Source organism: Ictidomys tridecemlineatus, chromosome 2 (assembly GCF_052094955.1).
Source record: "Ictidomys tridecemlineatus isolate mIctTri1 chromosome 2, mIctTri1.hap1, whole genome shotgun sequence".
Taxonomy (NCBI): domain Eukaryota; kingdom Metazoa; phylum Chordata; class Mammalia; order Rodentia; family Sciuridae; genus Ictidomys; species Ictidomys tridecemlineatus.
The window spans coordinates 218,974,781-219,001,820 of NC_135478.1; the positions used below are offsets into that span (position 1 = coordinate 218,974,781).

General features: G+C 39.9%; 1 protein-coding gene across 3 annotated transcripts in view; it reads left to right on the forward strand.

Annotated features, from left to right (window-relative positions):
- The window catches only part of Mgam (maltase-glucoamylase), a 172,920-nt gene that overhangs the window by 138,425 nt on the left and 7,455 nt on the right, over positions 1–27,040 (forward strand). For all 3 annotated transcript variants that reach the window (XM_078040676.1, XM_078040678.1, XM_078040677.1), the window contains 23 exons: positions 1,877–2,001; positions 3,503–3,591; positions 5,565–5,614; positions 6,086–6,253; positions 8,081–8,233; positions 8,572–8,772; positions 10,990–11,144; positions 12,440–12,608; positions 12,871–12,967; positions 13,808–13,920; positions 15,077–15,202; positions 15,674–15,802; positions 16,057–16,167; positions 16,478–16,540; positions 20,982–21,116; positions 21,539–21,626; positions 21,980–22,118; positions 22,903–23,036; positions 23,158–23,192; positions 23,283–23,399; positions 23,781–23,929; positions 24,505–24,589; positions 25,532–25,588. In XM_078040676.1, the coding sequence (XP_077896802.1) occupies positions 1,877–2,001; positions 3,503–3,591; positions 5,565–5,614; positions 6,086–6,253; positions 8,081–8,233; positions 8,572–8,772; positions 10,990–11,144; positions 12,440–12,608; positions 12,871–12,967; positions 13,808–13,920; positions 15,077–15,202; positions 15,674–15,802; positions 16,057–16,167; positions 16,478–16,540; positions 20,982–21,116; positions 21,539–21,626; positions 21,980–22,118; positions 22,903–23,036; positions 23,158–23,192; positions 23,283–23,399; positions 23,781–23,929; positions 24,505–24,589; positions 25,532–25,588 (2,688 nt within the window). The remainder of the gene's footprint in view (positions 1–1,876; positions 2,002–3,502; positions 3,592–5,564; positions 5,615–6,085; positions 6,254–8,080; positions 8,234–8,571; positions 8,773–10,989; positions 11,145–12,439; positions 12,609–12,870; positions 12,968–13,807; positions 13,921–15,076; positions 15,203–15,673; positions 15,803–16,056; positions 16,168–16,477; positions 16,541–20,981; positions 21,117–21,538; positions 21,627–21,979; positions 22,119–22,902; positions 23,037–23,157; positions 23,193–23,282; positions 23,400–23,780; positions 23,930–24,504; positions 24,590–25,531; positions 25,589–27,040) is intronic.

The window sequence follows — 27,040 nt, forward strand, 5'->3', positions numbered from 1 at the left end:
GAAAAATTGGGAATGGAACCACCATTTGACCCAGTTATCCCTCTCCTTGGTCTATACCCAAAGGACAGAGAAACAGCATACTATAAGGACACAGCCACATCAATGTTTATAGGAGCATAATTCATAATAGCTAAACTGTGGAACCAACCTAGATGCCCTTCAATAGATGAATGGATAAAAAAATACAGCATATATACACAATGGAATATTACTCAGTAATAAATGAGAATAAAATCATGGCATTTACAGGTAAATGGATGGAGTTAGAGAAGATAATGCTAAGTGAAACTAGCCAATCCCAAATAATCAACTGCTGATTGTTTTCTCTCATATAAGGAGACTGATTCATAATGGGATAGCTCATGGAAGGATTGATGAACTCTAGATAAGGCAGAGGGGTAGGAGGGGAAGGGATGGTGAATGGGGTTAAAAATGATGGTAGAATGTGATGGACATCATTATCCAAAGTATATTTATGTAGACATGAATTGGTGTGAATATACTTTGTATTCAACCAGAGATATGAAAAGTTTGTGCTCTATATGTGTAATATGAATTGTAATGCATTCCCATGTCATATAATAAAAAAATAATAAAATAATAATTTTATTTATTATTTGTTTGTTGATGTGTGTATGTATTTTGTGGTGCTGGGGATGGAACACATGGCCTTTTACATTTGAGGGAAGCACTCTATCAACTGAGCTTTATCTCCAGCACTAGAATAACTACTTTTACCAAATACAGCTCCAGCTAAAGAGGAGAGTAACAAAGAATGAAATGGAAAGATAAAAGTTGATGCAGTAAGCTACTTAGAGAAAAGGAACACTTTAATGTTTAATTAAAATAAATGTTCTCTGTTTGGGATTAATGAAGGAATGCCTCTTTAAATAATGTTCACATGTTTTGGACCCTATTCTTTGTTGTTCAGTAGATATTGGTGAAATCTGGCTCCAGGACAAATCTGGCTTTCAACTATTTGTAAATAAACTTTTAATGCATACATCAGTTTATTTGTTTTCAAGATCCACTCTGCTTGCCTCTATGGAACCATCCTTAGATGTTGTCTCCAAGGGGACATTTGTCAATGTGTGGCTTCATTTGGGAAATCATAAGTGAGGTAGAAGTAAGTGGCTTCTAGGTTTTGGTGGGTAGAAGTTGAAGATGCTGATAAACATCAAAGAATACAGGGAAGCTTCACAATAAAGAATGATCTGGCCCCAAATGTCAGTAGTGCCAACAGTAAGCAGCCCTGTTCTAGTTGAGAAAATGTGGAAGGTCCCCTGGGATTTCTAGAGATTGGTTCAGACAAGGGATCCACTCTCACATGAGGAGGATAAAGATGTCAATCATGAGGACTCAGGTATGGAGTAGAAGAAGAGGAATTACAAAGTATGTGAGCTCACTTTGATCTTCTCTGTCAAGTAGGAAGCAAAACCTTTGGTTAGGTGGGTGGGAGTGGAGACTGAGGACAGATGGCGACTGAGGAGACACTGGTGAAGGAGCAGTTGCAGACATGCAATTGTGGACAGTGTGTGAAGAATCAATAAGAGGTGAAGGAATGGCTGTGCAGCCTCCTGTAGCTGTGCTTTGTGTCTCAGAAAGAGGTTGTGGGTGAAGGTGGGCTGTTATCCACACTAGGACCTCAAGTGAGATGTGCTGTAGACATACTGAAAGGCAGTAGACCCTCCTAGACATAAAGCAGCCCAACAGGACTTCACACAGCAGCTGAGGGAAGGCAGAAGGTTACTGTCAGGTGGTGCTGAGTGTTGATGAGCAGGTAGCACGTTCAGTGGGGTACAGGGGGCTGCTTTCAGATGCACTGTTCAGGGCAAAATGTGTCCTCTCCCTTATCTTCTGTTTCCTCATCCCACAGGGTGCAAATACTAATGCCAGGGGAGTGTGGAAGGACCTAGCAGCGCCTCTCAACCACATTAACCTTCATGTCCGTGGGGGCTACATCCTGCCCTTGCAGGATCCTGCACTGAACACACACTTGAGGTGAGTACAGGGCTAGTGTTCCTCTTTACACACTGGTTCACTTCGACTTCTGATGGGCAACACCATCCCCCTCAAGGAGAAAGCAGTTTACCAAACTCGCTTTACTGTTTTGTTTTTGCTCATTTGGTGATTTGTGTTTTAACATTTTTCACATCATCCAATTCTGCATCCATCAGTGGACCAGAGGCTTCTGCAGCAGCATGTGGAGTGTAGGAAGCAGAGGTGCTATGGTGATAGGGTCACCACACTCTTCCTGGATTGCCCATGGGTCTTTCTCAAGAAGATGTTGATCTGGGGCTGCACCCAGATAGATTTGAAAGGTCATGACAATACCTGTACTCTTATACCTCCAGAATTTCTCTGAATTTTCACATTGGTAGCTAAAGAGGGCAACCTTCCTGGTTTTTATTCTCTTTAGATGTGTCTACTTATTTTCTTCCAAACCAAGAATGTTTTAAATTATACTTCTGTTGGAAAATATCTGGGATCAAGTAGTATTTCAATGGGTATGCACTCCAGAATATCTAATCCATCATCCTCTGGGACTGTCATTCTGGAGTGCTATCAGCTCTCACCTATTGTGTCACTGTTATTTTTCTGCTTAGGTATTTTGGTGACTGTCTCTGATGTGTATTATAATGAAGGCCAAAGAAGTTATGACTTTGGATTTATTTGTATGTGTGTCCTGTACTTCTTGACAGTGACTGATTAACACTTGCACAGAGAATGAGAGTGGGCAAGTGTGCTATCCTAGAACCAAACCTGTGTAGTGAAGGCTAAAGTGTGAAAGAACACACTAGGGTACATAAGGCCAGGGAGGGGCACATGATGAGCCAGAGTTCAGCAGCGAGTCCAGAGGCATGGGGCCATGAGGAGATGCCTATGGAAATGGTTTTGTTCCTGCCTTCTTATTCTCTACTTCCAGCACTGTGCACCATCTCTTTGGGCATTGTATTATGCTCCCATTTCTACATTATAAGGCAAATGTTAGAATGATTTTCTTTTTCTATCAACACAAATAATAGTAAATTATCAAGTAAGGGAAGTAGCATTATGCAAATGGGCTTTTTTGTGTTTTTGCCTCCTGAGTGAAATTGGTCCTTAGGTAGGACCAGTGATCTCCCTCATAGCTGATGACATTTCTGAAGGTTTCCTTCATAAAATGACCAAATGCATAGTTTTTGAATAGGATCTCTTTCTCTTCCAATAGGCTGTAGTCTAAATAAGAATTGTAGCCATTGCTTTCATTGTACCTATTGCAGTGCTTCTGATGCTTAAGTTACTGCCTCCTACATAAATGTTTACTGATAATGCTTGGGGTATTTCTATCTCATATAACATTATTTATTCTAGACAAAGAAACACCTTCTAATTTGTCCTTTGTTCCTGAGGAAAACAAAATCATCTTTTCCAAGTAATATTTCCCCTTTGAAATATGAAGGATTTGCAAAATTCTTTCAGTCCTGACCTCTTTATATTATGTAACTCCTGTTTCCCACAGTCGGCAGAACCCTCTTGGTCTCATCATTGCCCTGGATGAGAACAATGAAGCATCAGGAGAACTTTTCTGGGATGATGGGGAATCCATAGGTGAGTCTGTTATGAGAATGTGTTGCTTGCTACGTCTGTGTGTTATGGCCCCTTACTCTTACTGGTCATGCATCTGTGGGAGAAAAATCCCAGGCACAGTAGCAAAAGTCACTTGAGAGAAGAGTTTATTTCTGGTTTAGCTACTTGAGATGTATCAAATAACCACCAATGTGAGGACCACATGTCTCTATTTCTCAGCAGTGTGCCATTGGCCAGTGATCTATAATAGACTCACATTTTCTTATCTATGGACACCTGGATGACATATGGTCAAGAATTTTCCAATAATTCATCTGTAATGTAAATGTCTTCCCCCAAATACTTAGCACAAATGTTAAGAACATATCAGGAAGGCCAGGAGAATGTACTTTTGGAGTGTATCTGCATCTAGCTATGTTTTACCACATGTTTTGGCACCAGTGCACTAACAATTCTTGGGGTCCTATCTTGGAAGTAGATTCCTGGGGTTCATATGCATGAAAGCTCTTGGAATGGGATCTTCTCAAAGTCACTGTAGGAAGAGAGGGCAGATCCATATCTTGTTTGAATACTCTATAATTTCCTCAATGTAAAATGTAGCTTTTAAATATTATCCTATTTATTTTATTTGAAATATCTCACTTACATGGAAAGATTGAAGGTATTCAAGGTAAACCATATACCATATACCATTTTTAATAATTGCCACAGTCAAATTAATTCACGTCCTCACCAGCTGTGCTGCATATTAGTTTCCCAGAACTTGTCTTCTTGTAGTTGAATGTTAATATGTTTGAACCAACATTTCACAAGAACTTCTTCCCCCCATACTTTTAAACCCCTGATTTGTCTTGCTTATACAAATTCAACTTTTGTAGATTATACATATAAATGAGAGCATATAGTAGTTTCTTTGTGTAGCTTGTGTCTCTTACTATACAGTACCCCTGCTTCATCCATATTGTCAGAAATGACAGGATTTTCTTATTTTTAAGCCTTTTATGTATTAGCACAATTTATTATCCATGAATCAGTAGTTTGACCATTTGGTTGTTTCTATATCTCAGTTATTGTAAAAAATGAATTAAAAACTTAAAGTTGAGGAGAAGTCATAAATTCCTGAGAGAAAAAAATATTTTGGGCAGTGGTCTTAGAATTGTTTAATTGGGTATGGCACTAAAAATATAGATAAGAATAGTAACAATTAAATCAGTGGGACTAAGTCTTGCTAGAAAGTTTTTGTCCTATATATAAGTCAATAATATGAAAAGGGAGCCCACCAATCAATAATATATGTGCAAACCACAAATATGATAAGACCCTTAACACAAAAAAAAACCACTAGGAAAAAAAAAAATTGCATTTCCATAACAAGTATATAAGAATCAGATTTTTTCAAATCGGACAAAGGATTTGAATAGTTGTTTTTCCAAAAAACATTAAATTGACTAAGGGGTATAGGAAAATGTCCTGAAAATCAAATCAAAATCAGCAGAAAAATTACATTGAGATACCTTCTCATACCTATTAGGTTATTTACTGTGAAAAAAGAAGACATAACAAATGTTCATGTGTATGTGGAGAAAGTGGAAAAAAGTATGTACATTCATGTTCAAAGTGCAGACTGCTACAGGCTTTTTAGAATACAATGTAGAAGTTCCTCAAGTATTGAAAATAGAACTATCCTATGACCCAGCAATCCCGCTTCTAAGTATATATCTAATAAAATGAAATTGGCTTGTCAAATAGATGTGTGCACACCCATGTTAATTGTAGCATTATCCATAAGAGCTAAGATATAGAAACACCTGTGATCACATGTAGATGAATGAATAAGAAGTCGTGGTGTATATATATTGTGGGATAGTACTCCATCTTGAAAGGAAGGAAATCCTACTCCTTGGGTCAACAGAATGAGCTTTAAGGAGAGGTAGGTGAAAATTGTTCTTGTGTGGTGGGCAGGCCATTCTGACTTGTCTTTTTTCTGCTTTCAGATACTTTGGCCAATAAAGTTTACCTTTTCTGTGAGTTTTCTGCCACCCAAGTGAGTAGCACATTTTTCTGTATCTTAGGTATGAGATTTTGTCTACCATAGGCTCGTATGTGCTTGTGCATATGTGTAATTATGTTTCAATCTTCATAAAAATAAGTAAATGATAACATTAATGGCTACAGGTAAACAACACAATGTCATATAAGACTTCAGTTTCAATAATGTATCATCCATCTTATCAAAAGAAGGCAATAATATTGATGAATCAAAGTAGTTGTTCATACTCTGTTGTTTTCCAGAATTAATATGGTCTATTCCTGATTATATATTTTATTTTATTTATTTATATTTATGAGTATTGTATAAGTAGGTTTATACACACAGCATTTATTAGTTGGGAGAGCTAAGAGGCATTCAGAGCAGTGGGGGGGCTTCTGGTCTAGGATGGAGCATTTGAGTGGCTGGAGAATCTGTGTTTTAGAGGCACAGCTTTGGGCTTCATTGTGCTATTTTGACTTTCAGAACCGCTTGGATGTGAAGATTTCACAAGCAACCTACAAGGACCCCAATAATTTAGCATTTCAGCAGATTAAAATCTTTGGGACACAGGAACCCAGCAACGTTACAGTGAAACACAATGGTGTCCTGAGTCAGACTGCTCCCAAGGTCACATATGATGCTCAGCTGAAGGTAAAAATCCATGTATTGAGGATGTTCTTCCAGAATTATTCATAGCACCTTGGTTTTCCTGCTTCCTGAGGTTGTGTGGATGCCTGTGCTGGGGAAGTCAGGGGCGTGGGAATGGAAGTGGTGATGAGGTGGTGGGCAGAGCTAGTAAGACAGGGAGGTCCTGCTCAGCAAGGATGATGATCCCACTTTCCCCAGCCTCTCAGTGTTCTCCTCTGTCTCACTGGCTTCACTTTCAACGTTTTAGTTACAGGGTACATAAGAGAGCAGAGTTAGGAAAGTGTGGAACAGGTAAGAAGAAAAGGGATCTGGAAGCTGATGGCTGATGCTGAAAGTAAAGTTGGGAGGCAGGAGTCCCATGAATTCAAATACTGAAGTTCCCACTCTGAACACTTCATAGAGATGAGTAGAAGTTATCTCCAACATATATGTTCTAAAAACCAGTTTAGGACTAAGATTTGGTGATCCCACTCAATGGGTAATTATTTAGTTAGATAATAATAATAAATAATTTCTCATTGGTTGTGAAGAGACATGGCCATCCTGAGTAGCCTATAATCCTTCACTCTGATGCTGAGTCTAATGAGAAATCCTTTCTCCCAACAATCCTGAACATAGTACTGCACTTACTCCTGGCATTGTAGCTTCTGGGTTAACATGGTTCTTGAGAGACGGTCCAAATTTGGAGAAAATAAGTGAGTTTAGACTTCTTCTATCATGACAATAGGCATTTTGTTCTGATAACACACTATGAGAATACACATAGTATGAAGACAGGAATAAATTTCTGTATGGCTGGTTATGTATATGGCAAAGTGCAAGGTATATGAAGGATTCATTGTGGGAAAACAAACTCAATTCTTATTTGATTAATAAGTTAATTAATAAGACCTGAGGAACTCCTTTATTGTTTGAATGTGGGTAGTGAGGTGTCATGATTTATGCACATGAACAATTGAGAAGACACTGGGGACCAAACCAACATATAGGAAATGTTCGCTCATGTTTTAATTGATGTTTAAAGATTAGTGGAGCAGTTGAGCTGAGCTTTGTTCAGACAACAGGTCCGGTGCTGGGCCTAGAAAGTGGCATATCAGGTCTGGATTCATCAGCTACAAGGGAAAGGAAACCCTGAATGGTAACATGGTGGACTTTTTTTTCTTTCTGCAAGTAGTCCTATAGAAGTAGACACCAGTAATAGACATAGTAGTTTACAGGCTGGCATGGTTCAATGGCTCAATGTTGTTGAGATTGAGGTCTTTTCTTCTCTTGTGATAGGAAGTGGCTGCTTAGATTTTGTCAGCAAGTTACTGGTTGAGGGAAAATATAGGAAGAGAGATAGGAAAGAGTGTGCAGGGAGAGGTATAGGGTTAGAAATTACCCTTAAATCTAGAAATAAATACCTGGACAAAAAGTCCCAGGGAATTAGTTCTCACTTTTTCACAGTCATAGCTGTGTTATGTTGTCAAAATTTGAGCTATTTTTAGGGATATTTTTAACTAAAATTTGAGAAAGAGCAAGGAGGAAGCAACTAGTGATGTCTTCCTTGAAGGGGAAGGAAAGGAAAGAGGTGATCACTGAAGGTTTCATTTGATCTCATTCTGTTCACAACATAATGCACAAGATTTTAATAAGGTAATGTCATTTGCCAAGTTGCTAGTGGATATTCCCTCTTCCATGTATATAGCCCACTATACAGAAACTACATTTAAATCTTATTACTATTGTTGAGAGTCTGGTCTCATGCCTACATGTGTAATTAAAAATACTTAGACATTGCCAGGCCTTTGTCCAGCAAAGGAATTTTTCCTTTGTTTTCCACTCCTTCAGGTTGCCATCATCACAGAGATCAGTCTTGTGCTGGGAGAGGAATACACAGTGGAGTGGAACACAATCATCAGAGATGAAGAAAAAATAGACTGCTACCCTGATGAGCATGGTGCTTCTGAAGCAAACTGCATTGCCCGAGGCTGTGCCTGGGAGGTAACCTCACTAAGGTGTTGATGGACACCCAGATCTTTAACCTTAGGCAGCAATTTCTTGAGCATAGCCCTAGTACCCAGGTGCCTACTTCAATTCCATATACAGGGCTTCCAAGGAACCTGGTCTGTATATGAAGATTAGATGTGGATTCGATCATGTTTTTTTTTAATAATTATTTTGCTCTTGTCTAGAAATTTACTTTTTATTACTACCTAATTATATGTACATGAATGAGTGCTGTGTTGGCTTTATCTCCATACAAATTGCCATCTCTGATTATTTCTATTTGACAACTCTAGGACCACCTGTTGATCTACAGTCTCAACTTTCCTTTCCAGGAATCCAGTTCTGTTGGAGTCCCTCATTGCTATTTTGTCAATGATCTGTACTCTGTGAGCAATGTCCAGTACAACTCCCATGGGGCCACGGCTGACATCTCCTTAAAGCCTTCTGTTTATGCCAACACCTTCCCCTCCACACCTGTGAATCCCCTCCACCTGCAGGTGACCTACCATAAGGATGAAATGCTGCAATTTAAGGTAAACATGGTACTTGTATCAGATACTGAGTAGGCCCTTTTTAGTGACATTATGTTTTCAAGTTAGGTTATAGAACTCTAAAATGTGAAATTCTTTTAAGGTTCAATTTATAGGGCACTAGATTACTATCCTATTTCAAAGCATAATGAGAATTCATTGCCAGTGAGACCTGTTCTAATTTGCAATTTGAAGATGTTTTGTGGCTACTCTAAGGAGGTTTTTGGAGAACAAACAGAGAGAGACAAGTTAAGAAGTTCTCAAATATGTGTTCCAGTGGGGTTTGAGATTGGATGAGTATTGGAAATTAGATGGAGAAAAAGTCAACATTTTAGACTATGAAGGGGGGGTTTACAAATGTTGAATGTTTTCTTTGATATAAAGAGTCTGATTCATAGTGGTATAGGGAGAGGGAGCATGGGAGGAATAGACGAACTCAAGATAAGGCAGATAGGTTGGAGGGGAAGCAAGGGTGCATGGATTAGAAATGATGGTGAAATGTAATGATCATTATTATCCAAAGTACATGTATGAAGACATGAATTGTTGTGAATATACTTTGTATACAACCAGAGGTATGAAAAATTGTGCTCTGTATGTGTAATAAGAACTGAAATGTGTTTCGCTGTCATATATAAAAATAAAAAGAAGGGGGGTTACACTATCTGGTGACTTTATGGTAAATGTAGATAAGGGAGAGGGAGACTTGAAAAATGAATACCATATGTTTGTCAAGTCTGTGTTGACAATGGTGACGTTACCTGAAATGAGGAGTACTGAAAAGGTTTGTATGTGGACAATGTAAGAGTTTGGTTTTGGACACTGAAATTATGTGTCTCTTAAATAGCCATTGAAATGCAATAATTTCTTTTCCTTAGATTGTTTAATTACATCTAAAGCCTACGTGTGCTAGCTGTTTTTGTGTCTGTTTCCCTCTTCAAACTGTCAGCTTTTCTGTGGCCAAAATGTGTCTTTCCTCTTTGTGCTTCTGAAACCTAACACAGAGGCTCATGGATAGTACGTGTTCACATGTGCGACATCAACTTGGACTCTCAGATCTGTAACATGTGCTAATGTAAGGAAAGATGTCTGTTTTCTTTGTGGTTATTTTCTGTGTTTGCTCTTGTTTTTTGTGTCTTCACTATAGCATTGATGTTTGGTGGTGGGCCCATAAATGCTCAAAATTGAAGAACTTGCTTTCAGCAAGTCCACCAATTTCCATACAGTTTCTCTCTCTGAAACACTTGCATCTTTCTGAGATGCCTTTAATACTCTGTGCCTTTGTTTTTGCTGTTACTTTACAAAAATGATTGATCTCATTTTTTGTGCTTGCTTATAGCTTCAAAGTTTATGACTCAGGCTGTAATTCTCCCATGGAACTACTTCAATGTCCCAGAAACATTGTTAGGCATCTCATGCCTGTACTCTCAGAATTTCTAGAGTTCTACCTTTACTCACATTGCCAAAGTGTCATGAATCCTTCTCTTTAACTTTCCATTAGCAAGAGAAATTCTCAAAACACTTGCCTTGTATAATTAAGTTCATATGCACAATTACCTCTGTAATATTATGTGGGCATTTATGAGGTACTCATAGAATATTTAATCTATTAATTTTAGCAGGTCTATGATTATTTTAATCCAAGTTCATATTTTGAGAAAACAGTTTTTAATACCGAAGAATTTTAGGTATTCATATATGTTACTGTTCTAACACAAAATAGTAAAGGATACATTCATAAACCACACTCATTTCACTATGAAGTTGCAAGTTAGCACAAAGGGTCAAGTGAATTTGATACTGTAATAGAAGCCTTAATAGTGAAATATGATGAATTCAGATCAAAATGTAAAATGATGTTGTTCTTTGATGTATCACTTAAATCCACATATCATGATCTTAAAAGAATGCAAATATATAGCATTGAGACTCATTGTCAATGATGTTAACATTCTTATAAGGGTGTATATGTGTATAATATCTGTGCCTAAATTGTTTTTGACAGATAATGATTGTCCATTTACATGATGTGTATGTTGTGTGTTTGATAAAATTCACTATGGTTTGATTGATTGAGAATAATCAGGTTATTATTTAGCAAGCATCTCTTATTTCTTATTGATGAGTAAATTAAACATCCTTTCTTCTGTGTTCAATAGAAACCCAGAACTCATTCCCTGTATCTGTATTCTTACTTAAAGTCAGTTTCTTCTGCTCTAGATTTATGACCCCAACAAGAGACGTTATGAAGTCCCAGTCCCCTTGAACATAACCAGTACTCCATCCAGCACCTCGGAGAGTCGACTCTATGATGTCCTCATTAAGGAGAATCCATTTGGACTAGAAATTCGCCGTAAGAGTACAGGCACTGTAATGTACGTGGCTCCTTTCTAACTTGGAATTTCCATGTAACTGTACATTTTTTGTCTGGCCTATTGTCCAGGTTGATACCTGGCTCAGGCCTCTTTCTGCCATTTCCAGATCCATGAGTAAACACTTTCCTTCAGCTCTGTTGTTATTGTTGTTGTTCTCTTCCTCCTCCTCCTCCTCCTCCTTTTTCTTTTTTAAAGTTAAGGTTTCTTTTTTCAATTTTATTTTTTAGAAATAGTTGAACACAATACCTTTATTTTATGTATGGTTGTGTGGTGCTGAGGATCAAACCCAGGGCCTCGCATGTGCTAGGCAAGTGTTCTACTCCTCAGCCATGACCCCAGACCCCTTCAGCCCTGTTCTTATGGGAAGTGTTTGGCAATTTGGAACGATGGCTGAGACTATTCCATGTTCCTGGGAACTCATCCATTCAATGTTTATGGGTTATTTCACTATATTAGGTATTGTTTTAGGAACTATGTTCATAGATGGATAGTTCCTCTGATCTTACCACTGCTACAATAATTTACATAACTATATTAAAGGAAGTTGATAGTGATAATTACTCTAAGTAAATGAGCAGGTAATCAAGAGTTATGATGAGGTTACTGTTTTTGATACTCTGGAGAGAGTAGGTCTAATTGAAGTGTTAACTTTTGAAATTGATTCTGGATGGAGAAAAGGAAACCCCAACATAAAGCCATGCAGGTAGGGAATAACATTTCTGATAGACCAAGAACATAGGTCAAGATACAGGATGAAACTTGGCATGTCAAGGAATTAAACAAATTCAAGAAAGCGAGCAATGAGGTGAGTGGTGGGAGATGAAGCTGGGGTGTCAGGAAGGCTTAGATCAGGGGCAGCCTGGAAGGCTTCATGAGGTGTGTCCATGAGAAGCCATGGAAGAGGGTCATCAGGGAGTGACGTGAGGAGAGATACTTAAACATATCAGTCTGGAAAGCTGTAGGGAATGGACTGTTCACGGGAAAGAGCTGAAGGAATGCTTGTGTGGAGTGTTAGCAGCTGAGATGGTGAGATGAATTGAATTTGGTTTTGTGGAGAAAACAGTGAAAACAGGCCATGTAATTGAGAAATAGAATATGAAGGAAAACTCCCAAGTTCATAGTGGGGATATCTGTGATTATTGTCATCAAAAAGACTTTGTGGTGTGTTTGGGAGATTTTGGGTTCTGGGTTGTGGTAAGAATCAAGCTTCTGTTGTACTTAAAAAGTCAGCATTTGCAAGGCAATAGGCAAGGAGATTTTCTTTTCTGAATGTACCCTTTGTGTGTGTGTTGCAGTTGGGACTCTCAGCTCCTTGGCTTCACCTTCAATGACATGTTCATCCGCATCTCCACCCGCCTGCCCTCCAAGTACATCTATGGCTTTGGGGAAAATGAGCACACAGCCTTCAGGAGAGACTTGAACTGGCACACGTGGGGCATGTTTTCCAGAGATGAACCCCCCGGGGTAAGCAAGGAGCCCTGTGGATATGTGCCTCTCTGCCTCTTTCGTCCCACATACATCATGGTTACCTGGTGCTACATGATCCCAGACTCAGATTTTCTTTTTCTGCTCTTAGACTATAGGCTAATTTTTATTTGTGTTTCTTATGTGTTTTACTTCTTTTAGAGGGAATACCAAATCCATCCCAGTAAACAAGTTTTTCTTGGATTCTTTCTCATGTACAATGACTTCTAACCTCCTTTGATTTCTCCCCTGTGACTCTCAGTACAAGAAGAATTCCTATGGCGTCCACCCCTACTACATGGGACTAGAGGAGGACGGCAGTGCCCATGGAGTTCTCCTGCTGAACAGCAATGCCATGGGTAGGATGATGCCAGGGCTCCTTCTATTGTTGTCTCCCAGTCAGTCATCCTGTGTAACTGTAGAATGTCCTTGACCTAGCAGCTTTCCAATGTCAAAATTATTTAAAGGACAGTGGCTGTTTTTCTTCTTTCCATTCTGTTGACTTCAGTCTTGTAGCATGAGATAACAAGATTTAATACAATTCTATTTTGGCAGAAATGCCATATGAAGGATGGAAGTTAATCCTAGTTAGTCCTAATCCAAGTTCGTTCCAGGTGTCCAAGAGGCTATTAAGTTTGAGGTGTCTGCATAGATTTATTAATTTTGAAGGTATATGTTACAGCACTCACTTCTTTAAGTATGAAGGTATAAAGAAAATTGAAACTCTACATAAGAAAGGGTTGGAAATTCAGGCTTTGGGGATAAAATGTCTACATAAAACCTGGTGTACTCTGAAAAAGTTCCATGCTGGAGTTAATAATTTGTTATTTTCATGGTTTGACTATGTATAAGGTTTTAGGAGATGTTATCATTGGTGGATACTGAGAGAGGTGCACACAGACCTTTAGAGTAGTCTTTTTGCCACTCCATGGCTCTTAAACTAGTGTGAAATAGAAGTTATATCCATAGTTTTAAAATAGCAAAATGATAAATATAGTGAGACAATGAGGCACACCAAAAGGAACACATCCTGGGGTGGGACTGTGTAGACTTTCACTGAACTGTTTTAATTTCATTTAAGTATTTAGAGATTGGGTGCTGTTAATAGATTAGAGTACAAGAGAGAGAAGTTAGGGATTTGTTCTTTGCCTTGAAAGTTTCCAGCTTAATTTGCAGTTGTCACTTTCCTATCTTTTCAGATGTGACTTTCCAGCCCACACCTGCTCTGACATACCGTACCACAGGGGGAATTCTGGATTTTTATGTGTTCTTGGGGCCAACTCCAGAGCTTGTCACTCAACAGTACACGGAGGTAGGTTGAAATTCTACTGATCATCAAGTATTTATATGGCACATTCCATTTGCCTAAAACTACATTCATTATTAAAACTCATTCTGACAAGTAGAATTGTTGGTGTTTCTTAGAAACAGTTACGTTATATAATAAAAAGCAATAAGAGCCTTTTAATTACCATTAAATTATGGTTAATTATTTCATGTTAGGCAAAGTAGTCACCGTACCTGAGGTAATACTGAGCCTAGTGTTATGAAGTGGTGATGGAGAGGATAAGATCCTAGTGCTGATAATTTTGGTAGTGGTATTGGTAGGAGTGGTGGTGGAATGGTGGTGGGGGGGAAATGACCATATGCGTGAGGATTGTAGTAGTGGTGATGGAGGAAGTAATGATGGTAAGGGTAATGGTGAGTGTGTTCGTGGTATGAGTGGTGGTGATAGAGATGATAACAGTTGTGATGGCCATGTGTTGTTGGTTAAAGTGGTGGGGATGCTAGTTATGAGCTTGTTGGGTATGATGATGATGGTGATTTGGGGATAATAGAGATGATAGTGGAGTGAAAATTGTGGAGATTGTGTGTGTGTGTGTGTGATGGTGATGGGGTGATAATAGTGGTGTTTGTGTGGATGATGGGGGGTATTAGAAGTGATGTTTGGGAGTGGTGGTGACAGTAGCCTTTTTTGTGATAATGAAAACTAACTCTGTCACTTATCAATCTCTTATTGCATGTCAGCTCACTTTACATTTTTAACTCATTAAGTCCTCATCAATACAGCGTGGGGCAGACATTACAATTATGTTTAATTTACCAGTGAAGGATTGAAACATGAAGAGATTACTTAATTTTGTTCAAGGTAACAGAACCAGCAGGACATGAGCCTGTGTGTTAACCCAGGCACTTTCCCTCTGGGATCTGTTCTCTTCAGCAATTACCTAGGTCACCTCTAGGAATGAGAATAAATTTAGATTGTACAGAATTCCAAGAGAAGGAGCTTTAGCCTAGCAAGAAGCTTTCTCAAGGTATCCCAGTGGTTTTGCATCTGCTGAGTTTTTCTCTGGATTTGAATTTGTAGAGTGTCTCTCTTGGGACACTAGAAAAATATTCTTATTATTTGGTGTACAACTTCATTTGAGTCACTCCTGTAAGGAATAATATTTCTGTTTATATTCTAGGTGATTGGCCGACCTGTGATGGTACCTTACTGGTCTCTGGGGTTCCAGCTGTGTCGCTATGGATATGAGAATGATTCCGAGATTTCCAGCTTGTATGATGAGATGGTGGCTGCCCAGATCCCCTATGTATGTCTCAGTATTGGTGCACTGGCTCTATGAGCTCATAGCCAACTCCGGCTTCTTTCTTATTTTGTAGCCAACTTACCATCCAGGTTGTATTACAACTGAGTAGCTAACTATTTTTTCTTCTGAATATGAACTGTTTTTATCAGGGGCAACACTGGGGAAGGTAAATGCAATCAATCTTTATAATGGCCATTGACCAAGTAATTTCCCTACTAGTGATTTTACATGTTCTCACAATAGCCATTATATAAAGGCTTTATCATCCTATTTTTACTGATTTATATGATATCTCTATTTTGAGTAAAAGTTTGAAAAATTAGATGAATTTTCTAGTTTCCATACTGAAAGAGCTAGGATTGGCAAGAGTAAAAAGGAAGCCATTTCAATTCACCATCAGGAGGGGAGAGTGTTTCTCCTCTGGGAGCCCGACTTTCAGCACCAGCAGCCACTGTTTCCTTGTGTCCTCCCCAGGATGTGCAGTACTCAGACATTGACTACATGGAGCGCCAACTGGACTTTACCCTCAGCCCCAAGTTTGCTGGGTTTCCAGCCCTGATCAATCGCATGAGGGCTGATGGGATGCGGGTCATCCTCATCCTGGTGAGTCCTTTTGTGCCTGTGTGGATGGAGTGTATTGGGAGGAGGACTGGGCTTTGGTGAAGAACTACTTTTCTTGTCCCTCTATCCACGTGAAGAACAGAGAACTCCAAGTACAATAAGAAAAGTATATTTCCAGAGATTCCCAGAAACTCTAGAGGGCAGGTGGAAGCCAGGGACCTCCCATTGAAGAAGTTCTTTTCTTCTGTCCCAATCTCTCTCTTAGTTTTGCCAACTGACTTGAGCTTTGCTTGCAGGACCCAGCCATTTCTGGCAATGAGACACAGCCCTACCCTGCCTTCACTCGGGGAGTGGAGGATGATGTCTTCATCAAATATCCAAATGGTGGAGGCATTGTCTGGGGAAAGGTATGATCTAAGTGGTGACTACTAGTCTCCATCCTGTCAGAAGGTCATGAGTTGTGTGTTTGTGTTGTTTATTTGCAATTGTTCTATTAATGGAAAGCAAGGCCCCTACCTGTAGACCCTGAGGTCTGTAGTTTCCATTTTTCATTCAGTATTTATTGGTATAGTGAGGACGTTGTGGATTTCACTTCTATCTTGATAAAACCTACATGATATTCAAAAGTATTATTACTCCCTAGGGCTGTAGTTAATTGCCTTAGGAAATCCTACATAGGGTAAGTTGCCTTGCTGCTACATATTTATCTCTTTGCAGGTCTGGCCTGATTACCCTGATATTGTTGTCAACAGCTCTCTGGATTGGGACAGTCAAGTGGAGGTAAAAGGCCCTTTTTGGATACTGAGTGAAGTCTGGTTGTCAGGAAGGATAGCCATATCCACCATACTGGACTTGTCCTGCCAAGCATATGGGCAATGCAAGGGAAAAACTCCTCAGAAAGGGGTGCTGGTGTCCGTCTTTGTGTGCATTACTTTACATGCAGTTCTGTTTTATGTCTAATTGGGAGGAAGGTATTATCCATGGGACTTAAATGACAAACATTGAAAGTACTTTTGCATGGTTTTAGGTGACACTTGGTTATTTCAAATTCAAACCCATCTTATTTCAAAGTCCTATAGAATTTCCAATGTATGAAACTTCAACGAAGACCAATATTTTCTTAGAATGTGTCTACATCTTATTATTATTGCCTTGAGTATCCCTTTTAACTGGTATCTCTTTCGTCTTTAATGATTGGGTCTTTTGTTTTGTCAAACTTTTTTTTTGTTGTTGACAGGCTTATCCATTTTCACACTAATAAATCCTGACCCCTACTCCTATCTTTACTTGGATCTCTCAGCTTCTTGTTTACCTCTTCTTTTCCAGCATTTCATTAAAATTTGCTCTCTTGGCAACTGGTTTTTGATTTTAATGTATAGAGTTGTCCCATGCTTCTTGACCCAGGTTTCTTTCTAGCTTTACTAAGCATTTGTTGCTTGAAAGAATACATGGTTCCACACTGGTTCATGATGGCTTCAGCCAGATGTTCTGGCCAAAATGTGTACCAAGGGAACTGATGCGGCCTGTCTGCTTTGTTATCAGTTGCTCTCTAATACTTTTGAGCAGTGCTGTCAGGGTGAGGTCTGGACTTTTTGGAAGAACCAGTTCTTTGCTGGAACTTCTTCATCTGTTCTTCAACAATGATTATTCTTTCTGGACAGAAATTAAAGTAGCACATATGAAGCCTGTTAAATCTTTATAAAGGTCCTGGCAAGTCAGAGAAAGTACCTATTTTCCAGGATACCTGCCAAGGGTCAAAGGGCCATAGAATGTGGCTTCTATGTGGTCAACAAGCTAGATGAGTTTCACTGTCTTGAAACTCTCAGGATCAAGGACTAATCAGAAAAATAGTATTGTGGGAACAAAGTACAGTAGCTATAAATTTAGGTGTTAGCTACTTCAGGATTCTCAGGGGTAAAGGCACCATTTAAGGGATATTTCCAATACTGTAGGATCCTAGTCAGTGGATGGAGGGATAGGAGAAGGAGTTCAGTCATAAAGATGTAACTGGCCTAGTTAATCCCGCATGTTCATGCTTTATCCAGACTAGTTAATTTTTGTGAGGAGTGGTCTTTCTTAGTTCTGAAGACTGTTATTAGAACTAGCACAGTCTGGGGATGAAGGGCTCAGTTCTGGGACACTGGAAGGAGAACAGTACTATAAGCCAGTGTTATAGTTTGCTGGCATTGGTCTGTGATCTTCTGACTCCTAGGTGGTAGCAATAGTGTGCGCGCTCTCTCTCTCTCTCTCTCTCTCTCTCTCTCTCTCTCTCTCTCTCTCTCTCTCCCTCTCTCTCTCTCCTCCCTTCCTATGTATTCACCCATGTATCATGTAGTGCTCTAGGTCCAAAGGAAATACCCATAATTTTTCCTAGATTACCTGAGTATTAGATTCTGCATCATTAATTTTTGGTAGTAGATAGATGGAGTGAAAGAAATAGTAGCTCACTGTGGCAGATTGGTAAAAATGATTCACAATCAATTCAAGGTTTTTTTTTTAATTTTTGCTTTTGTCTACTACTGAATCAGTCTTCCTCCTACCCTGCTCCCCTCCCCCACCCACCCAATCTCTTTCTAGGCTTATCCATTATCAAACTAATAAGTCTGACCCCTATTCCCATTCTTCCTTGATTATCTCTGCTTCTTTGGTATTCTCTCTCTCTCTCTCTCTCTCTCTCTCTCTCTCTCTCTCTCTCTCTCTCTCTCTCTCTCTCTCCTTCCTATGTATTCACCCATGTATCATCTATTTTTTGCCTATGTGTCTAGGTATCTATCTAATAAGTAAATAAGGGAGAGAACCTAGGTAATTGTTCTATCATTTCTAAGGGAGGATCATTTGAGGTTTAGTGGTCTAGGCAGCCCATGAGGACATAGGAACCTGCCATGCCATAGCCAATCTGACACACAGGTTCGCTGTCTTTAGTAGAAGGTCATTTTCATGAATGAAGGGGTTAGCTATTACCTTATGAGATTATAAGGTAATACAGTTCATCGGTCATTTGGGGCTACCATTTTGAGGGGATTCAGAAGTCTGTATGGCTGTATTGGTTATCTCGGTGATGTGGGAGCATCATTTGAAATTTGGTGGGTAGTAACTAGGGATCCCCAAAGCTCTCATAGGAAGGGATTATTCACAAAGAATTCTTTTGCCTCAATGTTAAATTGTTCCTTTGATGAGAAACACTTCATTAGGATACCAAACAAGACATTAGGTAGCTCATAAGAGATTATCAGATATAGAATAATTATGACCATTTATATTATTAATATCTACTTGTTGAAGCTAGTTAAGCTGAGACTACTGATGTCCAAGTCTAAAGGGTAGTATAAAATAAACAAACAAGGAAGCAAATAAGTAAATGAACATCCATGAAGCATTGGAAAAGCAGATTTCTGGGTCTGAATCTCACTGTTTGATTAAGTAAGTTTGTGGTGGCATCTAGGAATTGAATTACAGTATCATGCAATGGATTGTAATAAGTAATTCTGAGGGCTTTTGTGAAGATATGAACATCACAGTTCGAGGACAGAAACAATATGGCAAGAGTTGAATTTGGATAGCACTTTGGCAAAGGGGAGGGAATTTTTATTACATGGGTAAGGATCATTACAGCAGCATTTAGTAAAGTTAACAAACCATGGTTGGGCTGATTTACCACTTGATACAGTCTCTTGTACAATGCAAAAGTAGTAATTGAGGTCCATATCTCTAGATAAAAGACAAATGAGGAACACCAAAAAGAAAACAGCATGGATCATCATGCACAAACCTGGTTCACAGAGGACAGAAAGAGCAAAGGGCTACATCACTGAGAACTTTGGATTCCTTTGTTAGGAAATGGAAATAGAAAAGCATGGCAATAGACATGGAACCTTTCACCAGAAAGGTATTTCCCACAGGAGATACAATTCTGTCTCTCACACAGTTAATCATGATTCTTTTTTTTAGTCCCTACCTTCCACCTGTGCCATGATTCTGACATGGCCATAGCTGGAACTCTGTTTCTGTTGAAAGGTTCTGAATCTAATTCTATGCTTTTCTATTACCATTTCCTAACAGAAGAATCCAAAGTTCTCAGTGATGTGGCCCCTTGCCCTTTCCATCTTCGGTGAACCAGATCTGGGGATGGTGATATCCATTGCTGTTTTCTTTTTGATGTTCCTCATTTGCCTTTTATCTGGACATATGGATCCCAGTCGCCACTTTTGCATTGTACAAGAGACTGGAGCTCGCCTATATCAGTCCTCTTTAGGGATTCTTCCTATTCTCCAGCATTATTTAGTTCATTACATCATATGATGCAGAGTTTACCATAGAGGCACAATTGTTATAAGATGTTCCAAGGATCAGAGTGTTTTCTAACAAACAACATAGAATATATAGACATTCATGCATATTTGCTGCTACTGAGTGATGTTCTTCCCAAATTAAATACTGAACATTTATTATCATTCCCTTATTCTTATGACAGTTTCTAAGCTCTGCATTGTAGGGATCATAAAGACCAATTAAAAGTGTATAAGACAAAGTCTTTGATCTAGAAACCTTACAATCTATTTAAGAACTGATATGTGAATCCACTTTCTATGCTAAGTTGAATACATTGTTTTTCTTGCTTGATGAAAGAAGCAGAAAAGGAGACATTTATTGAGGTTCCTCCTTAAATTTTTCCATATTATATTACACACAACTGCAATGCTCACATGATTCTGAAGCCACAGAACACTAAAGAATGCCAGTCTAAAGTCATGAAATGTAATCTCTCCCCTCTCCCATGTTGCCAATGGATATGACACATTGCCATGCCACCTGCTCTTTGCCTTTCCTCTGGTACAGTGCCTGTGGTGTCTTCCCTTTCCAGCTACAGTTGTTCCCTGGCCCCTGCAGGATCTTTGGGAGAACTTAGGGAAAGGCAGGATAGAAAGTGCAGGTTGGGAATCTGAAGCTGGGGATAGTGAGTCAGGGTGTCAATTGATAGCATTCATGATGGCATGGAAAGGAAACAGATTATGGACATTTTCAAATGTGTAAAATTCATCCATAATTCTCCTCATTGCCCTCAATGTATTTTCAATAAGCCAAGAAGATAAGGTAGGCTCTATTGAGATTTTTCACTCTGCCCTAATGTAGTACATGTCTTTTCATTAATTAGGTTCTTCAAAAGTGCCTGTTGCTGTAAGATATATTCATTTGGGATAGTGAATTATATATGTTTTTATAGGAATACCGAGCTTATGTGGCCTTCCCAGACTTTTTCCGTACTTCAACTGCCTTGTGGTGGAAGAGAGAAATTGCAGAACTGTACAACAATCCAGAGAATCCAGAGAGGAGCTTGAAGTTTGATGGCATGTGGATTGTAAGTGTGTGTGTGTTTAACTTGGTGTGATTTACCATATGAAAGTCAGACTTTTAATCCAGGTGATAGTAAACTTCTGAGAAAGACTTTGGATATGTTATGCTGCATTTCCTGAACTGATATTCCTTGTAGCTTGTAACTCACTCTGTCAGACCTCTAGGGAGATTGCCAAGAATGCCTCAGAAACTTGTTTACTCTGAGGGAGTATTGTTTTGACCTTCTAGTAAGTCAACCTTTAGGGATCAATTATTTTTTTAGCCAATTCTTATCTGGATTTGATGAGCCTGACTGTGCAAGCACACACACCAGTACCCACAAGCAGGTGTACTGGTGTGAATGAGGTCTTCACCACTCCCTTGACTCTCAGTTGACAACAAGTCTCTCAGTTAAGAGTAAGCAGTGTCTGTGTCTGACATTTCTAGGATATGAATGAACCAGCGAGCTTTGTGAATGGGGCTGTTCCTGCAGGCTGCAGTGATGCCAGTCTGAACCGTCCTCCCTACATGCCACGTAAGGACCCTTGGGCTTCTCCATGGCTTGATGGAGGATGGAAGATAATCATTATTTGAGCTCAGCAGCCAGAGGTTTTCCTGACCAGCAGAGCCCTATGAGTTTTCTGGTTTATTAGGGGCCAGAAATAAAAGCATTTCAAGTCCTTTCCCAAACTTTTTGGTGCAAGTTTCTGGATCTCTTGGGCAAATTTCCTGAATTTGTCTAGAAAGCCCTTTTCTTAGTTACAATCCCATGGTTGGGGCCATGGTGAAGTCAATTCCATCTTAAGACGTGTAGTTAAATGCCTTAGGAGAGGTCAGGGACTAAAAGGCTCAGGGCTGGTTTTCACCTTCCCAAATCTTTTCCCTCAGATCTGGAGTCCAGGGACCGGGGCCTAAGCAGCAAGACCCTGTGCATGGAGAGTGAGCAGATCCTTCCAGATGGCTCCCGCGTGCGACACTATGATGTGCACAGCCTGTATGGGTGGTCCCAGACCAGACCCACATATGAGTGAGTCACTGTTTTCCTTCTCCAGTGGGCTCAGCCTGTGGGGACACATAGTGCTGGGCATAACTTTTAAGTTTTTCATGGCAATCCATCGCAAGATTGAAGAACATTTAGTTGTAACTCTGTCACATTTTTTTTTGTAGCAAATAGTCCTTAACCATGGGGCCAGCCCCTGTGAGTAGAAGTAGGAGGTCAACTTTCAATAGAATATTGTCCCATAAGTGAGAAACTAGTAGTTCTGTTTGGGGAGACTCACGTGATGGCACCAGTTAGTATTACACAGTGCAGTTGCTTCTTTAAATGCATTAGTTACATAAGATAAAGAGAACATAAGGACTGTACATATCTAAGCTTTTCTTCAACAGTGAAACTTCTATATCAGCATATTTTTTCCATTTTTAATTTATAGTAAAGGGATCTTCTGTGGAATTAAACTCAATGAATATTAGAAATTATCCTAAGAAAAATCCCATAAAGTGATATTCTCTCCTATTCCTCAAATACAAATAACCAAGAGATAATAAATAAGTGGAAGGATTCAGTGATTTCTTATTCTCTGGGTAACCAGTGGGTCTAAAACCTGGTGAAATCCCTGGTAAGACACCATGAAGATGTGTTGTGTCCATGGGTCAGTAGGACCCTCTCCATTGCTCACTTCCCCATATTCCCGCCATTCACATAACCAACATTTTGTTCCCATGTCCTCTGTTCTTTTCATGGAAAGGGAATCCCTATTCCATTCTTCTTGCTGTGTCCTCAATTCACCTGTACATTCCCCTCCTACCAGAGCTGTGCAGGAGGTGACTGGACAGCGAGGGATCGTCATCACCCGCTCCACATTCCCCTCCTCTGGCCGCTGGGGAGGACACTGGCTGGGAGACAACACTGCCACATGGGACCAGCTGAAGAAATCTATCATTGGTGTGTGGCTTGTGCCCAGGGGCCTCTGCTGCAGGGAAGGGAGCTGGTGGCCTTGGGAAAGGAGGGAGCAGAGGGCAGGGCACACACATGCCTCTCCTGACAGCCGTGGTTCTCATTGCAGGCATGATGGAGTTCAGCCTCTTTGGCATCTCCTATGTAAGTGACCTTTGCTCCTCTCATCCCTAAGAGGACACTGACACCCCTGAGCAATCACCCACAGGCTGGTTTCATTTCCTCTGGTTTCAGACGGGAGCAGATATCTGTGGGTTCTTCCAAGATGCTGAGTATGAGATGTGTGCTCGCTGGATGCAGCTGGGAGCCTTTTACCCCTTCTCCAGGAACCACAACACCATTGGCACCAGGGTAGGACCTTCCTCCTTCCTCACGTGCTCTGCCTCACAAGCTGTGCAGCCTTCACCTTGGAGTCACAGTCCAGACCATCTTTGTTCCTGGGAGATTTTCAAAGCCATCAAAGCTCCTCACAATTGCCAAAATACTCAGGATTATCAGAGGATTCTATAGGTGTAGGAAGGATTGCTCCAAGTATACCATTTGAAGTGTTTCTTTGGCAAAGTCCATGAGGTCTCCTGGAAGATCCTCACTATCTATTCTCAGACTATTAAGTGTATTTGATCACATTTAGCTTAGCTGTGTGTGATGTACTTGGATCAAGCTTTCCTTTACCTTCTTTGTCCCCTAGGGTCCCTGGGTTGGGCTCTCAACACCTTTGCTTTTATTCCTTAGAGACAAGACCCTGTGTCCTGGGATGCTGCCTTTGTGAATATTTCCAGGAGTGTGATGGAGACCCGATACACCCTGTTGCCATATCTGTACACCTTGATGTTCAAGGCTCACACGGAGGGCAGCACTGTGGTGCGGCCTCTTCTGCACGAGTCAGTGTCCAGCTGGGGTCCCAGGGAGTGATGCATAGTTTATTTGATTTTGTAGGGTGGCAGTTGATGCAAAAAATTCTTCTCAGTGAAGATAAGATTTATTTTGTCATAAGCTCTCCATGCAAAGTCCACACTTTGTACTCTGTTTTATTTGCAATATGTGTTATCAAGAAAGGCTATTTATTGAGTGAAAAATATTTGAAATGATGCAACACATCTTGATTTCTTTCTAATGTGTACATACACAGAACTCTGTATGTGGTGTAGCTATTGAAATAATTAAGGCCAACTGAGCTGACATCATAAAAAAAAGCATTGAGTGCCTTTCTTGCATTTTGAATGTGCCATCTGGAAATAGTGAAGAATTTTTCTAGTGACTGAACATATCTGAACATAGTTGTAATGTCAAGGTAACTTGACATGTAGAATATTGAAGCCTGTGTATTCCTGATCAATCTAGACAAAGACTAAGGATGACATAAGATGAAGTTAGAGGGGAGATTTGCCTCTGAACTTGAGTTGTTCCTTGGGGACTTGGGCTGGACTCTGACTATGACATTTTCTTACCTTCCCAGGTTTGTGTCAGACCAGGTGACATGGGACATAGATGATCAGTTCCTGCTGGGTCCAGCCTTCCTAGTCAGCCCTGTGCTTCAGGCTGTGAGTATGGAGGCCTCAAATGTGTGGTGGATCCCAGGTGTGAGGGTGTGTGAATAGGGGCGGGAGAAGAAGCCTGGTGCTTGTAGATCCCAGGACATGGCTGCTTGTTCTACCTTTGTGTCTTCCTCTCCTTCTGAGCAGAAGTGCAGCACACAGGTGTCCTGGCCTCAGTTCCCTCTAGTTTCCGCTAGTTCCTAGCAGTTCAGGTTTGTCGGAAAATCAAGAATAAATGGTAGCCTTATGATGTGTTGAGATATACTGTCACTTTGATAAATAAAATAAGTGATCCTGGTTCAGGTGGGGTTTCATGTGAATAATTCATCACAGTCCTGTCACCATTGAAAGCAGCTCAGCGAGCCTTCCTTACCTCAGCCAGCCCTGCTCTTATTCTTCTTGTGAGGTCCTCCAGGCAGCAAAGGTCATTTCTTCCCCTTATACATTGATGCTTAGGATTCTGATTAAAACACCAAGTAACAATTATAACTTCTTCATAATTTAACCTGCTTCTGGAATGTGCTGATTCCCATCCATCCTTTGGTGTTTTTCTCTTTAGCATTTGTTCCTGTGATTCTGTGAGCAAATCATAATATATTTGTGACTTCCTGCATCTCCAAGCCTTATGTGGACACCTCTTGTTTGGAAGTTTTGAACTTTTCTGTGTTTGCAAAGGGTGAATGAAGGAATACTTTTCCAGTAGTGCTGGTCTCAGGGCCCTGAGACAGATGGGTATCAGCCACCACAATTGATATCCCTTTCCTGCCCATATTACTACTAGGTTGCAGAATACAGTGCCTCATGTTCACAACTTGTTTCTGTTTAATTTTTGAGAGCTGAGTTTGTTCAATATAATCACTATTGCTCTAACTATTTTTCTATGCAAATTGGTTACTGTGTCTTAGCAACTGTACCCACTGCTCACAGCTTGTTTGTATTTAATTTTAGAATGCTAGAAGTGTCACTGCATATTTCCCTGGAGCCCGCTGGTATGATTACTACTCGGTAAGTTTTTCTAAACATTTGTACACCCTTTGAAAATTGCAGAGTACAATGGTTTTATAGACCTCTGGCCAAGTGCTCACAGACCTCTGGCCAAGTGCTGGCAGTATAAGCCATTTGCTGTGTGGTTTTTACCTTTGTATCCTCAGTTTTCTCACTTGCAAATGGAATAAGACTTCTCTCTACAGAATTCTTGTGGAGTATCATGTACAGTATCTTATTCAGGGCTTTGCTTGTTGTTAGTGTTCTGTACTTGGGAGTTTCTGGGTTTCCTTATATCATCACTATTCACTGAGGTGAGACCCTAGTACCCTCTTTTTTACACCTATATAATATTACATATATTTTTTTCCACATTTTTTATTGGTACATTATAGTTGTATGTGTTGTTGGTATTTATTGTTATGCATTTGTGCATGCACATAAGATACAATATAAAATTATAATTTGACCAGTATTACTCTCCAGCACATCTTCCCTCCCTCCCCACCTCCTACTCCCTGGTTCCTCTCTTCTATTGATCTCCCTTTGATTTTCATAAGATCTCCCCACCATTTTTTTCCTTTATCCTCTGTATCTCCCACATATGAGAGAAAACATATGACCTTTAACCTTTTGAGTTTGACTTATTTTACTTATAATAATTGTCTCTAGTTCTATCCATTTTCCTACAAATGCCATAATTTCATTTTTCCTTATGGTTGAATAAAACTCTAATATGTGTATATACAACATTTTCTTCATCCGTTCATCTGTTGATGGGATATTGTGCTATAACTATAGTTTTTAATTTTATCTGCTCCTGCTATAAATTCCACTCCTTTTCCTCTTGTTCTTTTTTATTTTGTGTTAGCTTCTATAATACAGTTACTCAAAGAGAAGTTGCTCCTAGCCACATAAGCAGTGCATGCCTTTAATCACAACTACTCATGAGGCGGAGCCAGGAGGATCACAAGTTTGTGGCTATCTTGGGAAACTTAGTGAGGCACTATCTCAAAATAAAATAAAAAGGGCTAGAGACTTAGCTCAGTGGTAGCATGCCCCTGGGTTCAATCCCCAGTACAACAAGAAACAAACAACAACAAATAGCAGTTGCTTCACACTAATTACCTAATTAAGCAAACTATGAGCTAGTGTGTAAAGTGCATATAGACCTGGATCCCCACACTTAGAAATTTAAGTAGTGCACATCGACTTACAAATGAGTAGCCCATAAACAGCTCTTTGATGTATAGGTTCTGGGATACTGTGAGTCCCAGAGGCTAGCCAGGAGTGCAGGGTGTTGGAATCAGCTTTAGTGTAGTCTCCTGAGAGAAATAGATGAGTCAGAGTCTGACCCTTGAGGAAGAATCAAAGTGGTAGGGGGTCCTTGTCCTGAAACCATGTCTCCTCTGACTTCCTGAGTAGAACAAGGTGGAGGATTAGAAATATAGGAGAAAGGCAGAGAGCAGAGCA